Source organism: Peromyscus eremicus, chromosome 6, assembly GCF_949786415.1.
Source record: "Peromyscus eremicus chromosome 6, PerEre_H2_v1, whole genome shotgun sequence".
NCBI lineage: Eukaryota > Metazoa > Chordata > Mammalia > Rodentia > Cricetidae > Peromyscus > Peromyscus eremicus.
Genome location: NC_081421.1, coordinates 108,724,991 through 108,743,005, shown reverse-complemented (window position 1 = coordinate 108,743,005; position 18,015 = coordinate 108,724,991). Strand labels below are relative to the sequence as shown.

Here is an 18,015-nt window from a genome sequence, read left to right as displayed (position 1 = left end):
TTCATCTCTCTATTATAATAAACTTTCCACATGGATGCAGCATCTGGGTTGTGAATTACTGGCCACCACTGTGGCCATCGTGCCCACATGGCGTACATCTGCCCAGCCTGCTGCTGCATCTGCCCAGCATGTTTCCCTGCACGTGCGGGATACCCTTGGAGTCCCCCCACCACAATAATTCATAACAGTCTTATCTAATATAGAACCTGGGGCTGCTTATATGGATAAGAGAATAAAATGAAATAGAGCGCAGACAACTTAGAGCATAAATTGACTCAGCCTTTGAGATCATTTACTGTTGTAGTGGAGATCACAGAACTGATCTGAAGTAAAATTCATCAGTTCATATTTAAAAGAAACAGAGCTTGCCCTCAGAATTAGGAGGAGCTCTGGTGGACCTCACTCTGGGAAACTGGCCTACAGTGAAAAATGATTGGCAGTTATTTCTATAGCCCTCAGCTCAGTGTGAGATGAAGACTATCCTGTTCAAGAGTGGGGAGGACAGGCAGGTGGAAACAGGGCGGGCTCATGATGGCTAGTCTTGACTGTCAAGTTGATTGGAATTAGAGACACTGAAATTAGTAAAACACACCCATGTGTGGTCTGTGCAGTGATGCCAGAGGTGGTTTAGTCCACTGATGGATTCAAAATGGATGGATGATGAGAAGGTGGTGGGTTAAGGAATGTGGCTCCTCGCTGATAGCTGTGGTCACTGAAGGGGTGTCTTTGAAGGGTATGCCTTGGTCCTTCTTCCTCCTTCTCTTACATTCCAGCTGCATGCACTAAAATTCCTCTACACATGCCCACTGCCACAGTGCCCCAGGAATGGAGCCAGCTCACTGTGGACTAAATCTTTTCTTCCATATGTTTGTTCAGATGGTTTGTCATAGGACCAAAAGGCTCACTAAGATGAGGCACCTCAACTCTTAGCCTGGTAACTTCGGTACAAGGTAATCCTGAGCAAATCCTGTATCTCCCATCTGCACTGAGATCTGGAGACAAGGAGGCCATGTTTAACAACAAACAGCACCAGAGGAGCTCAGAGGACCATTCTCTCTGTTGATGGCTTGTCAGGTGACTAGATGGAAGGCAGATGCTGTGATCTCTGAGCTTCCTGAAAAGATAAATAGATACGAAAATGCAAAGGCAGTCTACAGTTCCAAGGAGTGATTTCCTCTCCCTACCTCTCATTAGAGGAGTGTCAAGTGTTAGATGTCTTTCTTCTAGTTTTTGTTTGTTTGGTTTGGTTTTGGTTTTGGTTTTGGTTTTTTGAGACAGGGTTTCTCTGTGTAGCTTTTTTTTGGAGGCTGCCCTGGAACTCATTTTGTAGACCAGGCTAGCCTCGAACTCACAGAGATCCACCTGTCTCTGCCTCCCGAGTGCTGGGATTAAAGGTGTGCACCACCACCGCCTGGCCTAGATGTCTTTCTTCTAATGAAGCACATTTTTATATTTGGGATTTTGTTTGTTTGTTTGAGATAATGTCTCATTCTGTAGCCCACATTGGCCTGGAACTCCATATGCAGTACAGGTTAGTTCAAACTCTGGAATTACAGATGCATGCCACCACACCCAACTTCTTCTTTTTGTATGTTTGGTTTTTTGTTTTGTTTTGTTTTATTTTTTTGAGACAGGGTTTCTCTGTGTACTCCTAGGTGTCCTGGAACTCACTGTGTAGACCAGGCTGGCCTCGAACTCATAGAGATCTGTCTGCTTCTGCCTCCTAAGTGCTGGCATTAAAGACATGCATCACCAGTGCCCTGCCACACCCAACTTCTAATGAAATTAAAATTTGGACAAATTAGTGCTCTTTCTATTTATTGTTTATAACAGCAGTCATGATGTTAATGTGATAATTTAAAGAAAGGCTTACCAGATTTTGATCAGTAAAATGTTTCTGAAAAGATGGTCAGAGGGATGAGCAGACGGCACAAAGGGTAAAGCACCCACTATGTGAGCGTGAGGACCAGAGTTCAGATTCCAGGACTCAGCTGAAACCCAGGCAGATGTGGAAGCTGCCTGCAATCCCAGCACTCAGAAGGCAGAGACAACGATCTTAAAGGCAAGCTGGCTGGTTAGACTAACCTAGTTCAGAGGGAGACCTTGCTGAACTAATAAAATGGTAAGCAATCAACGAAGATACTTGATGTCAGCTTTAAGATTCCACATACCTGCACATATGTGAACACATACACACCACACCACCACCACCACCCACACACACACGATGATTCCAGTTGTAATTCATTGGTAGAATGCTTACCTAGAATGTGTGAGTTTAGTCCCCAGCATAGCCAAAGGGAAAGAAATCAACGAAAAATAAGATAGTCCAAAATTGTTCAAACTGCTTTATTTATATATACCTTGAGAGGGTATTTGAAAGCAAAAATTAGGTTCCTTAATAAACAAAAAAGTAAGGATTGGAGAGAGATGGCTTAGTAGCATTTACTGCTTTCACAGGTGGTCATGACTTATTCTCAGGCCCCATGTTGCAGCTCACAGCTCTGTAACTACAGTTCCTCCAGTTCCAGGGAATTGGATACCCTCTTCCAATTTTATGGGCACTGGGAATACACATATGGTGCACATACAGGCATAAGAGCAGACAAAGCACTCATATGCATAAAACAATAAATTAACATAAATAAGACAGCTAGGCAGTGGTGGCTCATGCCTTTAATCCCAGCACTTGGGAGACAGAGGCAGGCAGATCTCTATGAGTTTGAGGCCAGCCTGGTCTACAGAGTGAGTTCCAGGACAGTCATGACTACACAGAGAAACTCTGTCTCAAAAAACCAAAAAAAAAAAAAAATAAATAAACAAGCAAATAAATAAATAAATAAAATTTTAAAAGAGATAAATAAGATAAACGCAACATCTAAATGATCTAGTACAAAGTGTGTTGTTAAAGACGTCTGTGCACTTCCCAGCATTTTGTAAGCACCAGCTCTTAATTGTGGCAGATAGTGCAGAACAAGGCTGGATGTGTAGATCAGAGAGCAGGGCTCGGAAGGTAGGATGCCTGGGGAGAGGGAGTGAGGAGGGGGAAGGCTGTTATCAAAGGAGAAGGCAATAGATGGGGAACAAGATACAGAGGGAGGCCAGGAAGGTGAGAAGAAGGAAGGAGTCCTCTTAGGTTGTTATTCCCTTCCTCCTAAAAAGATAAAAAAAAAAAAAAAAAAAAAATAGGAAAAATGGAAACCCCAGGATGTGCTAAAATGGGAATGAATGGAGAAGACAGTCAAACACTGAACAAAGGGATACAGGAAGGTGTTGGAATTCCTGGCCACTCCCCCAGCTACATGACTGCAGGTGCGCTGTCTAGTAGCCAAGCAAGATGTTTAGTCATTCCAGGGCTTTCCGTCCTAGTAATCCGTGCGCTGCATGATCACGTAATCTATGCGCATGTGTGGCATACCTACATAAACTCATATGTGCATGTGCGGGGGTGGGGTGGGGTGGGGGGTGGGGATCCATAAAAAGCAGGTCACAGACTCCTCCCCCTTCTTCTTCCTCTCTCTCCCTGCACTATCTTCCACAGGCCTAAGCACATTCTCCTCTGTCCTTCTCTTAATAAACTCTTATAGTGGGGTTTGTTGTGCCTCGTTGATTTTATTGTACAGTAGGTAAACAATGCCACTTAATGAATAATATTGCACCGCATAATAACTAACAGAAGGAAACAGCCAATCTGTTGTCCTGCTTCCTCTGCCCAGTGCACACTGCTCCCTCCCTGGCCTACAAAATCTTCTATCCAAAACACTGTGGCTGCTCCTGTACACTCAGTTATGTGTGCTATCAGAGCTATCAGAGCTGATCTCCTCAGGACTGTTCCTGGGCACTGTGGAATTTCTCAGGGGCAAGAAGAGGAAGCCAGGGCCTCAGGAACCCCTGGGAAGCAGAGATGAGAAGAAGATTCCTGAGGTGACATAAGCAGCCTCTAGCTACAGTCTACAACCCACTGTAGAGCATGCTGGGGCAGGTCTTCCTTCTAGCAAGTTCCTTATGGTAACAAATGCAATAGCCCCCTGGTGAACCCCAGTTCATCATAGGATAATGGAGGAGGTACATGCTGAGAAAGGTTCTTCATCCACCCACAGCTGCACTTCCAGGAAGATGGAATTCTCTCCCCTGTATAAGAGTCTAGATACCACTGCATCTCCAGCATACATCAGCCCAGTGAGCGCTAACGTGAACCCCAGGGTAGACGACAAGTCAGCTGCTATTTTATAACTTCTCCTTCTCACTCAATCCTTCCCCTTGTTTGTTTATTTTTGTTTCTGTTTTGAAACAGGGACTCTCATAGCCCAGGCTGGCCTCAAATTCAACATATGGATGAGGGTAGCCTCCCACTTCTGATCTTTCTGCCTCTACCTCCTGAGTGCTATGCTAGATGACAGGATTTTATGTGGTGCTGGGGATGGAACCCAGGGCTTTGGGCGTGCTTGTGGCAGCCTCAGCCCCAGTCCTTCTTCCATAAGAGAAACAGTAACTGTCCCCCAACCTAAGCCTCAAGGGGATATTGGAAAGAGATCCTGAGACAGTCCCCAAAACGAACCAGGGTCAGTGAGACTGCTCATTTGACTCTAATTTTTTATTTTCCAGACAGGGTTTCTCTGTGTAGCCCAGGCTGTCCTGGAACTCACTCTGTAGACCAGGCTGGCCGAGAACTCAGAGATCCACCTGCCTCTTCCTCCCGAGTGCTGGATTAAAGACAGGTACCACCACTGCCTGGCTTCCTTCCTTCCTTCCTTCCTTCCTTCCTTCCTTCCTTCCTTCCTTCCTTCCTTCCTTCCTTCCTTCCTCCCTTCCTCCCTCCCTCCCTCCTTCCCTCTCTTCCTTTCTTCCTTCCTTCCTTCCTTCCTTCCTTCCTTCCTTCCTTCCTTCCTTCCTTCCCCCTTTTATTTTTTTTAGCTCTATTTTCTTTTAACCCGCTCAAAAGATGTTTCTGATGTAGAAGTTTCCTTGGTGTTCCTTGTGCTATTGTATGAGGTGGGTGTGGGCACATACCCTCCTCTACAAATTGTGGGCAAACAGGACTAGGGAGAAGCTACAGTTGGGCCTCCTACCAAGAGTTTGAACCAATAGTCCAATCCTGGGTGGGTGGTCTTTCTAGTTCCTTTGGCAAAAACTGACCTGGTGATGCACCGTGGGTGTCAGAGGTGCTGCCGAGTTTACACACTTCCTGACTGACAGAACAACCCTGCCTATGCCTCAGGCCCAGGGTGGCAGTGTCAGTGGGAGGAGCAACTGAGTTTCACTTCCTAGCTAGTCAGAGCCTCAGCCCCAGCAGGCTCCTGTCTCACTGAGGAGCAGTGTGTCCAGCACTGGAGCCCATCTCTCTCTCCAGCACCTGGCAGGGGGTCAACAGTCAGAAGCAAAGGGACGAATGGGCAGAGCAGAACTTCTGGGCAGGAACATGAGTACCGAGGATCCCTCAGAGCTGTGGGGTCAGTCGGATGGAGGAGCAGATCTGCTCCAGGACTTGGGGTAAGAGCGCTTTCTTAGTGAGTGTGACTTGCCACTCCATGTCCACGTTCGCTTCGATCAGTGAGTGTTTCCAGTATGTCTCTCCCCTCTGCCACCCCAGTCTTCTTCCTGGCTATTCTGTTGATTTGTGGGAGCTTCCTCTTGGGGAGGGGGGTGCTGATTCATTGTAGAAGTGTAAGTTTAAGTTATTTTTCTAGAAGTGAAAATGGTGAGATTGAGAAAATGAGACAAAGACCCACTGTTGGGCATCCTTTAACAACTGGGGCAGAAGGTGGAGAAGGTAGGATGTGTGAGTAGAAATGCCTGGCTTCTTTGATAGCGTTCTGGCTTATCATTAACGTGAGTTGAAGAGCCGCTGGTTCCATAAACAGAAAGGCTATAGTGCTCTGAGTAAAGGGATTTTTTTTCTAAAGAAGGAAGTGTGTGCAGCAATCTGGTTATATTATTATATGGTTCTTCCTTTTGACATGGCACTTGTGAGCTCTTGCACGGACGTGTAGAGACAGGGGTAAAGGCAACACCGCCTTTTAGACAGCCGCAGTCCAAGAGCAAGGGAGTGGCAGTTCCAACATGGATAGGTAGGTAAGCTTAGGTTAGGTGAGACCATCAGAAGGGAGGGAGCCGGACGACACTGCTCATCAGGACATTTAGTCAAGAAGCAAGGGCTACTCAGAGAGGATGGGGGCACCCACACACTGTGCTTCCCAGGAGAGGGGAAGCTGGACTTGCTGTCTATGTAAGCAGCTGGAATTCCTCATCGCCGATGACATAAGACCTGCTGTCATCTTGCTAAGGACAAAAGCGAGCACCAAAGGGTTTTAAACCCTGTCCTTATCAGCCACATCAGTGAAATAACAAAGCTGAGCTGCACCTGCCCGAGGCTCCACCCTCCTCTGAAGATGGGTTGAAAATCGCTGTCTACCCTGCACAGATTGTATCTCTTTGTGTTACGCTACTGTAAAACTTCTCACAGCACTCGGCTGGCTCAGCACGTAAATGAAGGTGCTTGAGGCTAAGCCTGATAACCCGAGTTCTTTCCCTGGAACCATGTGGTGGAAAGAGAGAGCTGTCCTCTGACCTTCACATGAGTGATGTGGCGGGCAGGTACCCACATACTCATTCACACACACACACACACACACACACACACACACACACACACACCATGTACACCTATAATAACAAATTAATAAAAATCCTAAAGATAGCTCTCAATAACTCTATAGAGTCGAAGCGAAGGCCTCAGCTGAGACCTGCGCCCTCATTTGGCAAACCAGATTTGACAGCTGGGATCTTCAATAAAGGAAGCTCTTTATGTGGCCTTCAGAGTCCCAGAATCTCTTTGTGACTCTCTTCGAATCTGAAAGAGAAGAGGTAAGGGCTCCTCTGAGAGTATCCAAGCCGGGCTTAGAGGAGAGCAGTTCAGCTGCAGCCTTACCGACCAGCTCATAAGGCATTGTAGCTATTTTCTGCCCCCTCGGCCCACTGAAGGAAGAGACCTCAAAGGAGAAGTCAGACCCAGAAAACACTTAACACTGTCTCTTTAATTAAACAAATCCTAAAAGCAGGATCTATGCTTCAGCACTCTGAGCACACACAGAGGACACAATTGAAACCTGACTGTGCATCTGGGCCCGGCACTGATGCAGATTTCGGGACAGAATGATGTCACTGCAGGTGAGCCATGGCCTTCCCTGCCTGGGCAGAGTACACACCTGATATTAAGTCCAGAGGGCCCAAAGGAAGTGCTGCACTTGGGTCCAGACTTTCCAATTTCAGAAGACCTGGACTTTTTCTTGAATGTCAAGAATTTGATTTCAGGAACAATGCAAACTTCAGTAGAAGAAACTGTTCTAGAGCATGGGTCTCAACCTCTCTGTGCACAAGACAGACAGGGACATTTTGTTGTTTTTATTCTTGCTTTTATGCCTGACACAAGGTCTCATGTAGCAGCTTCCAATTTGAGGTAACTGAGGATGACTTGAATTTCTTGGTCTTCCTGACTCCGCTTCCCAAGGGCTGGGATTACAGGTGTATAGCACCGCACCTCAGTGTATGCAGGGCTTCCAGTATTCGAGGCATGAACTCTACCAACTCAGTCACTTCTTTGTCTTTTGTTTGGTTTCAATTCTTGGTGCCCAGGCCGTGCATGGCACAAAAAGTGTCTGTCTCTTGGGTCAACGTTTCCTTCCTCTACAAGTCTCTGAAGCAGGACTGGAGTTGAGAATCAAGGTCACAATGTATGTTCTCTCAAGTGTTAAGTACAGTTTTATCATTTATTTTAATTCTGGTAGGCATGCCCCTAAATCTTAAAATCACTAACAAGTTCTGGCATTCTGTTTGGGAGTTTGGGGCCTTGTGGCTAGTAACTCCATTGAGGTGCATTTCACAGATAAATTCACCCATTTCAACTTTAAGGGTGTGATTGCCACTAGAGTCAATGTTAGCGTGTTTTCACCTCCTTGAAAGCCAGTAAGGAACACAGTTCATGTAAACATAACCAATGGTCTACCTGTGTGGGGAACAAAGAAAGCCTTGATTTCTAGAATTGCCGTTTTTCCAGACACTGGCCAGTGGGAGCTATTTTCTCTACCAATAAACAAATAAAACTGCTGGTGATTTATGCTCCATCCTGCAACCCTGAATATTTAATCACTAGCAGAAGCCAACCCTTGCCCCTGGCAAACGGCAAACCAGTGATAGGTTTCTCATAAGAGGTAAGGGAAGAATCTTGGCAAGGACCTGTTGCCTCTGGCCAAATTCTGAGTATTAATGAAACTCAGTCTTTGAACCTTTAATCCACTTTGGTGATTCGTGATCTGTACCAAGCCTCCAGAGTAATCCAGTTTTTTCAAAGCTCCATTTTTTTAAAAATGATTTTTTTTTTTGTAATGGAGAGATAAAAGATGTCTAGGTTTAATGACTTGAATTTTAAAATTATTTCAATGGGCTATTTCAGTCGTTAGATTTTTTGTTGTTTTGTTTTGTGTGGTGCCAGGGATGAAACCAAGGTGTTACGAATTTGCCCCCAGGGTATCCCACGCATGAGAGGGATATCATATCAGTGTGGAAATCATTCAGTGGAGTTTATTATAATAGAGAGATGAAGAGAAAGATAGGAAAGAGAGAGACTAGGAAGAAAGAGAAGGGAGAGAAAGCAGAGGTATGCACACCTTGTGGGAATGGAGAGAGAGAGAGAGAGAGAGAATGAGAGAGAGAGAGAGAGAGAGAATGAGAGAGAGAGAGAGAGAGAGAGAGAGAGAGAGAGAGAGAGAGAGAGAGAGAGTTTTTCCTTAAAATGAGTCTTTTACTTCATGTGCAGGGTGGCCCCAAGTGGTGGGATTTCAAGGGGTGGGTCAGGATATTAACATAGAGGCCTTGTGTGTTATATAGATGTAAAGAGATAATTTAGTGGAGGCATACACACACAGAAAGGGGTGGGGGATTAACCTTGGTTCTTTGGTCCCTACTTTTCTTCAGGCTCTGGAATATGTAAATACTGTGAATTGAACCCAGAACTGCGGCAAATCCAGCCCTGGCCCTGCCAGCACACACAGGACTTTAGCAGAACACTGGCTGCATAGTCTCTAGGAGAGACTTGGACCCCATCGAGCCACTCAGCTCCATTAGAGGGCCGGTCAAAAGCACTCACTTTCCTCCTCAGTGCATCAGTGAGCCCCGGAGGCTGGGTGAAACAAAGCTCTGTTTGTGCAGGAACAGGGCAGGCCCAGGGAGTGAGCAAGGCCTGCTGGGCTCTGTGAGACCAGCTAGGTCCGTCCACTCCTCCGCTTTCCAAACCCAGAGGCGGGGGTGGGTCAGGCACTAAGAAGCTCAGCACTCAGGCCACCCAGCTACAGCTCCCCATGTCAACACCCCAACAAGGCCCAGGGCCCAGGACCACAGGACTGTGGGAACTGCAGGGCAGGGGGTGGTGTTGGGTGAGCCCCGGGTCCAGTTTTCCAGGTCTTATTTGATAAGGGCTTGTAACCCAACCACAGACACTCCTGCAGAGAGCGTGGGCAGAGGAGCGGCCAGGTCACACTCCAGGTCCACCAGGACACACAGGCACGGGGGGAAGGGTGGGGAGGACTGTGGGTCTTTTACTAAGGTTCAAAGACAGGTCTAAGGAAAATCTCCAGATGAGTCTCAGAGCTTTTAATTGATAGTAAGGCAGACAGATCCGGCTATCAAAGGAAGGTGACCCAGGAAGGACAGCTGTTGGCATGGCAACCTCTGCTGATAAAGATGAAAGCCTCCGTCCGCAGAGGTTAAGATGGAGGTAGACTAAGCTTCCCTATGGAACCTTGTCTGGAAATTCAAAGACAGAAATGCCCTCTTCGTAGATCCTACTGGTAAGAAAAAGAGGAGAGGCCCACTGTTGTGTTCTCTCTAAGAGTCCCTGGAATTCCTGCTTCCAGCAGCCAGGAGTGCCCCATCCCCTCTGCTCAGAGATTTCACGGCCGCTGCTCCCTAGCCTCGGGCAAATTACACGAGCGGTAAGACTCAGGCCTGGGAGTCGGCTGATTTCAGTCTGAAGCCGGCCGGTACAGTGGTCCTTCCCAGAGTAACTTAAAGCCAAAGCAAAGATCTGATTCTTTAAAAATAAATGTTTGCACACACAGATACGTTCTCTTCAAGGACTGTCATTTTAATGAGGATGGATCAGTTTGGGAGACGTAAGCAGCGCAAAGCAGATATCATAAGTTATGATGTAACTCTTAGCTTCTGGAACGAGATGGACCGCTGTATGGAGAAACATAGGGATTTTTTTTGTTTTTTTTTTTAAATGAGAGTTCCCGGGCGGTGGTGGCACATGCCTTTAATCCCAGCACTTGGGAGGCAGAGCCAGGCAGATCTTTGGGAGTTCGAGGTCAGCCTGGGCTACAGAGTGAGTTCCAGGAAAGGCACCAAAACTACACAGAGAAACCCTGTTCCCCTGTCCTTAACAATGCTTGATTTGCAAAGTGGAGAGTGCATGTGAGTACTCCCAGCTGGGATGCTGAGGCAGGAGGATTTGAGAGTTTGAAGCCAGCCTAAGCTAGTGAGGACCTGTCTTTAAAAAGGAAGGGAGGAGGAAAACAGAACCTTTGTTGTCTGTCACATGTAAGAGAAAGTCAGAGACTGGGAAAAAAAAAAAAAACAAAAAAAACAAGCAACAATCAAAAGGTCAGCTTTTTAGTAAAGGTACAGGTGACACATAATTTTGGGTTCACAACTTCACTACAACTACTCATATGTGCGGCTGTTGCACTAAACAAACCTAAGAAACACACACGCACACACACACACAGACAGCTTGATAGTGCTCAAACCAAACATTGGCCGTGGACAGTGACACGTGGATTTTATATTCAATTCTCTCTCTCTCTCTCTCTCTCTCTCTCTCTCTCTCTCTCTCTCTCTCTCTCTCACACACACACACACACACACACACACACACACACACACATACATTTTTCCCTAACCATTTCAAACTGTTCCACCATCCTTGGCTCTCAGTCCACACAAAATGAATGGTTGACAGAACTGACCCTTGGCTGGCAGTTTGCTGGCCCAGGAAATACATGATGACAAATGCAATGAATCCCCATTACCAGGCAGCCACTTTGCAGGCCCTCACTCTGGCCTCCCTGAACACACTTATTCCAGCTTCACATGTAAGGAGTCTCAGGGCCTGAGCAATCCAGCTGGCTGAAGTTCCAGAAATGTCTAGGTCCAACGCACATGCTTATGTTACAAACCAGGTAGCTTCCTTTTGTGACAGGCATTAGCCGTGCAGCCCTACTATGCACCAACACTGTGCCATTCTCACACATTGCTGCACTGAGCCTTCACAGCGCTCACAGTGCAGTATTAGGCAAGGGTTAGGCATTCCTTTTGTAGATAAGAGATGGGGCCTTTCAAAGCCAAGCATACTGACAGGGTCGCAGACATAAGCAATGGGGCTGAGGAGGTGAGGAGGGGATTAGCCACAGCTAATGGACTCCCACTGTGCATTGTTGCCTTGTTGAGCCTACCAACTAAACAATAATGGCGACCATTCATTCTTGCAGGCTTCCCACTCATAACAGTCTCTCGGCCTTTGCCTGTATAAACTCAGTTATTTCACATATTGCTGGTGTTATCTACGTGAGAAAGTGCCCAGGTTTACAAAACCCACATGCTTGACCACAAAGACAACTTCCTAATTTTTCTCAAACTTCTGCCTTTTCACTAGACGGGTACACTTTTTGGTGCACATGTGGACTAAAGGAAAAAGAAAGTTCTAGAACTGCTACAAATCAGCACAACTTACTATAAAAGGTGTCACTCTTTTTCTACTTCACAAAAGATAGGTCATATAGACAGGCCAATATCCCAACGAGCCAGAACCTTACTGAATTCTGTGTATGTTCAATTTCCTGGGTTAGGAAAAAAAAAAAACCAAACAAACACAGAACAGGCTAAGAACATTATCAAGTCAGAAGTGTCAACAGAGATGTGACACCCAGAGGAATGACAGGGCTCATTCTTCTGTGAACTCTTCTGAAATCTTGAATTCTGAAAGTGGAAGGCGGTTCTGCCGTGGCTGTTTGTGGCTGTGTAAGTGGTGAACTGTCTGGGACGTTTTGGCTCCAGCTAGTTTCCTCTTGAGCTGTGTTCTTCTTTTCCTCCCATGGGTGATTTCCTTCCACTTACGGATTTGGAAAGCTGCCCCACAGGTTCCTCACATCGGGAGAGGCTGCTTTGCTGCATTCTTTGGGTCCATCTATTGAATGAGGACCTTGCGCAAGGCTGGAAGGATATGGAAGGAAAGCGTGGCCTGTGCAGAAGCAAAGTGCACTCTGTGCAAGAACACGCAGCGATATGGGCTGAGGGCTTTACACTGCCTGTCTCTGTGAGGACACAGTGTGGACCTGGATGATGTTTGCCAGCTGAATAAGAAAATATAGCACTTTATAGAGGTGGGGTGGGGGAGGGTGGAGGGGTCATGAGTAAAGAGGTAAAGCAGACAAGACTGGAGCGCTAAGACATCCCAGGCTCCACCTGGAGATCAGCATTCAATCTGGCTTGCTCTAGCAAAGTAACCACCGGGCTGCTGTAGAATTTCACTTTCAGAAGCAGCCCCATGAGTTTGCTTTTTAAACCCTGGCTTGATTCCTGGCTCAGACAGTAATCTTTTCACAGGCTGGCTCCTGCTCCCTGCTAAGCACTTGCCTGGAGCCCAGCTTGGTCTTAGCACCGCCCCTTGCTCTCCTCCAGCTGCTCTGCAGTAGATACCCCTCACCCCCACCCAACCCAAGCCCTACCACCTAGTGTCTGACTAAGTTATCTGTACTCTAAAAGATTTGCACCTTTAAAACGCATGCATGTAGCCATTTATTTTATATTGGCATGAGAATGACATGAAAGAATGCTGTGTTTTGGAGACACACATGGAATTATATAGGCCTGACAAATCATGATTGAAGGAGACCTCCAAACAATGGAGGCTTCCTCCCGGACCCTGGGTTAGGCACAAACTGCACACTAATACCTGTTTTCACAGAGAGATCCTTTATTAAGAGGGAAAGAAGTTAAGATGGCTGCTTTCTGACTCACACATATCTTCTGCTTTCTTCTTTGTTTGCTTGAGTGCTGTATATTTCTAAAGCCACCTGGGTTTGGATTACTGTTCCTATTGTTCTGATTCACACTTGTGCCTTTCACATTTTGGGTTGAGAGTTGACACTTTGCAGGTGTCAGCGCTATCATGTTCAGGGGTTAGGTCACCTACTTCTATAGCTAGAGTTTTCCTGGTCCCGCCTGGCCCACAGTCAGGACAAATCTCTCTCACCTGCCAGTCCCACAGCCGCTCAGACCCAACCAAGTAAACACACAGAGACTTATATTGCTTATAAACTGTATGGCCATGGCAGGCTTCTTGCTAACTGTTCTTATATCTTAAATTAACCCATTTCTATTAATCTATAAGTTGCCACGTGGCTCGGGGCTTACTGGTATCTTAACATCTGCTTCTCATCATGGCGGCTGGCAGTGTTTCTCTGACTCAGCCTTCCTTTTTCCAGAATTCTCCTCCCTCCTTGTCCTGCCTATAATTCCTGCCTGCCTACTGGCCAATTAGTGCTTTATTTATTAACCAATCAGAGCAACACATTTAACATACAGAACATCCCACAGCATACTTCACCCCTCCTTTCAGAAGGGAGCCCTTTGAGAACAGGACTGTAGGCCATTCGTTTACCTTTTCTATATGAGCTTTCAAAGAATGGGTGGATCAGTGTTTGTCGACTCAAAGCCAAGACTAGAATTCAAGGCTGCTGACGTCAGTCTAGTGATGTCACACCCTACTTACTTGTCCTCTTCCATGCAAGGTGTTTTCTTGGTGAACTAAACCAATACAGTTGGAACCATGCAGGAGAAGAGATGGAATAAGGACCTACATGCCCATAACATTCCTTGAGGTTGAGGGCTCTTTCCTGCACCCACAAAAGTAGGTTGCCACTGGCAAGCATAGTCCTAAAACAGCTAACCCTGAACCAGTGCTTTCTGAGGGACACACCAGTGATCAGAGGAAGTACACAATCAACTTAATTTCCCTCAGAGACAGAGCCTTCTGAGGGAACCTTGGGTTTGGGATCCCTGACGAGTCAGTTTAGGCATCTTCAAGTTCCTACCCACAGAATGTCTCTCCCAGTGCACACAAAGCATTTCCTGTGTCACACCCTATGGAGAAAGATGCTCTAACACTGCTGGATGCCTTGGGGGCCGAACACAAGGAACTTGCAGTGATAGGATGCAATGTCCACTCCTCTCTCCAGTTAGTGTCTGTGTCCTTCAGCTGCTCCCAATACCTGTGAATCTGTCACAGGGTCTACGCTGTGAGTTTCTCTTTGTGTGACTGCTGTGTTCTCTGCCTCTGTTGTCTAGATGACTGGGTAGCTGTCCATGTGTCTCCAAGTCACTACTTACTGTTCCTGACTGTGCACAACACACATACTTCTGCCTGGTTGTGTGAGCTGTGGGAACGAGTGCTCTCCGTCTCCTCCTCTACCCCTCCCTTCCTCTTTCTCCCTTTCTTCAATCTCTTCCCTACTTTGATTCTACTTGGAGGTCGGTCCTGATGAGAGAAGCCACGCCCCCTTTTTTTCATTCATTTTTTCCTTCATCTTTTGAGATTTGGGTTAACTATGTAACCTAGCCCAGCCTTGAACTCCTAATCCTCCTGTCTCACTCCCATGCCTGCTGGGATTACTGGCCTGCACACCATGCTCTGCTGGATCTCTGTCTCTTTGACTCCTGTGTCTCTCAGTCTCTGTACCTCTTCCTCTATCTGTCTCTGTGTTTCCATCTCCTGGAACTTCCGGTCTCATTCCTCGTCCTCCAACAACAGGTTGATCCTGTGGCTTTAGTTGCTAGGTATTTGCATTGCCTCTGCTGTCACCCATGTCTGTTTCCTAAAGCCTGGGACAACCAGCCTCATCATTTAGCTCTGCTAGTAGGATATATAAGTGGGACATTTAGAGCAGTGACGTGGAAAGTCCCAGCCATGCTTATTCCATCACCGAAAACTCCCTGCTGGAAAGACCGTGGGGAGACTCAGCCTCCCCCGGACAGTGTGCTGCACCTACCTGAGCTGTTTTTGAACTTCCTCAACCCTGTGTATAGCTTCTGCTTGCCTCTCTCTACTTGAGAAGTTAAATTCAACCCAGTGGGTGTGTGCATTCACATGCTTCTACAGGCAAGACCATCTTGTCTTGGGTATAGCCTGACTGTAATACCAGCTACAGCACCGAGAGCTCTTGAGCTAAATAAGAGACATCTTCATCCTGCGCTGACACTTTCTGATGACAGAGAGCGGCCAAGAGCTTTGCCTTTCACGTGGTTGAAGCATCCAGCACTGACTGTATGTACAAATGAACGCAAATGAAATCAAGACCCAAGCGATTCAATGGACAACTCAGGAGCAAAGGTCAGACCAACCCAAGTGAAGACAGCTTGGGTTGGGAAAGCCCATTGGAGATCTCATGTTTTGTCATCACTGTGTTCACAGGGAATGTGAAGCCGAACTGGGGGTTCAACCACAGATCTGGGCCTTGGCTCTAGAGAAGGAGAGTGATAGAACATCACACATTTGTTGTTTGGGGTCTTAGGACCTCAGTGGGCGTCACTGTCATTCAAGAGTGGAAACAGTTTTGAAACAAAGAAAGAAAATTGTTGAGTACTTAGGCTAGCTGTTCAACTCCAGAGCCTTTTATCTACTTTCCTATAATCAGGGGTTTCTATTCCTGCCTTTGGTTCAAATGTATATCCCTTTATAACTCTAGACAGAACCCAAGTTCCAGGTCACTGCTGTTTGCCAGGAAGGCAGGATGTGACTAAATATATTAATAATCCATAGGCATGGGTCGATAAGAAATTTTCTCACCAAGAAATCAGTACTCTAGGGCTGAGGGTGTTGTTTAGCAGTAGAACACTTACCTAACATGTACGAGGCTCTGGGTTCCACCCCAGTATTGCCAGGAAGGGAGGTGGGAGGGAAGAAAAAGGAAAAAATATACCTTAAATGAGTATGCAAACCAGCAGTTTTTCTAATACTGTTTTGCATTACTCCCCAACATGGACCCTGTGCTTCAGCTAGGCATTCTGCTGTCCATATGTGCCAGACATAAACTGACCCCTGTGTCTTTGCTTGTGTGCTTCCCTCTTGAGAAGTCCTTTCTCTCACTACCAAATAAAGCAAATATCCGTTCTTCAGCCCAGACCTCAATCATCCTCCTTCACGAAGCTTCCCTGGATCTTTCCTACTTTCCATGAGATCCAGTACCATACAACATGAAGATGTCAGCCGTGTGGGATTTCGGACTGTGCTAATCTGTAGATCCTTCTCGACTTTCCTTCCTGAAACCCTTGCTCTTTTCTCCTGATGCCAAACATCAAACTCAAGCCGTTAGGACTCCAAAGCTTGGAACTTCTTAGGATCAAGGGTCTTTCACATTCATGTTTCTCAAGTTCTTAGCACTAATCATGTGAGCCTCAACAGGTCAGAGGCCTGAGGGACAAGATTTTTATACATTTTTAGAAAGATCTCAGGTGTTGAAGATTTGGTTAGCCCATATTTCAAGTAGCAAGACTCTGTATTGATTTCCAAACAACTCATTAGTGGTCTGGTAGTGAATTTAGTGGTTTAGATAAATATTTGTTCAAAATAAATATTAAAAAATATTGAAGTAAGTAGCATATAGAAGGATAATTTTTTTTCTTGTAAAATTTTCTTTTTGGGGTGTGCTTTATTTTATAGGTTTTTTTTAAAAAAAGGGTTTCATTGTGTAGCCTTGGCTGTCCTTGAACTCACAGAGACCTGCCTGCCTCACACCACCTGGCTTGGGGATGCTTTTAACATATACACATAGGGGTGTGTTTGTGTGTGTGTGTGTGTGTGTGTGTGTGTGTGTGTGTGTGTGTGTGTACATGCAATGATACATACCATGTGTTATTTCAAAAGTTTTAAAGTCTGTTCTTCAAAGACAGAGCATAAATGAGACATAAACTTAGGCCAGCAAGTTGAAATAGTAAAATCCAAGGGACAAAACACCTTGGTGTTTTCAGCATGCTGGAGCAGTCTCCTAGAAGGTTCTGGCATAAAAAGGCACAGGGATGAAGGCAGAAGGGGCTGAATTGAAGACGAATTTTCTGGATCCAGCCTGCCTGTGTTCTCTGTGGTTGCGTGTATTTCCTGCACCTCGCTGAAAGGCAGCTATGAAAACTATTTAGTGGGTGGGTGTTTCCTAATTTGCTACTGTCTCATGGAAGAGATAACACCACTGTTTCCTTCAAGGTCAACTGCCAGCTCTGATATTCTTATAACCCCAGTGCGAATGTGCTGTTCAAGTCTGATTCTTCTCTGCTCTGTTCATGCCGTTGATCTTGAGACACAACTATGAAAATGTGTAAGTCATAGGGATTAAAGGTGACTATAACATGTTGCTTCTAAAACACTGTGGCCAGTAGTTGTTTCTTGACCTTCTTGTTTCTTTAGAGAAAGTAAGACCAAGACGTGAAGTAGGAAAATAAGCTTTATTCTAAACCGCATAGCCTTATATGACCAGCGGTTAGGAGAATGTCAGGCCTATTCTTGATATATAATTTAGTAAAGCTTGTGGCTCATTCACTTTTGCAGAAGTTAAGGAATTGGGAAAAAAATGTGTATCAGAAGATAACATCTCAATATATGAAAAGAAGGTTTTTCTCTCTGGATATTGTGACTCACCATCTTGACATGTGACAACCTGAAGTTTCTACTGGCAGGTGACCACACAGTTCCTAAACTAAACCAGTTGGAGCAGCTGGAGCCACTGAGGAAGAAATTCCAGTGAAAGTATGGTGTCTTCTCACAGCATGCTCACTCTGCTCCCTACATGCTTGGGTTCAAGATGGATGCTCATTAGTTTATGTTTTCTCCTAACATTGCCCACTAGTCATCTGGTTTCTTACTGCACTTCATTCTACAAGTATTAGTTTTGCAGAGAAAAATGACAATGGGGA

The 18,015-nt window shown here is 45.9% G+C and overlaps 1 protein-coding gene across 1 annotated transcript in view; it reads left to right on the top strand.

Annotated features, from left to right (window-relative positions):
• The first annotated feature begins 5,279 nt into the window (after positions 1-5,279).
• The window catches only part of Dapp1 (dual adaptor of phosphotyrosine and 3-phosphoinositides 1), a 49,386-nt gene continuing 36,650 nt past the window's right edge, over positions 5,280-18,015 (top strand). Inside the window, exon 1 of the mRNA XM_059266330.1 lies at positions 5,280-5,490. Coding sequence (XP_059122313.1) covers positions 5,390-5,490 — 101 coding nt within the window. The 5' untranslated portion in view covers positions 5,280-5,389. The remainder of the gene's footprint in view (positions 5,491-18,015) is intronic.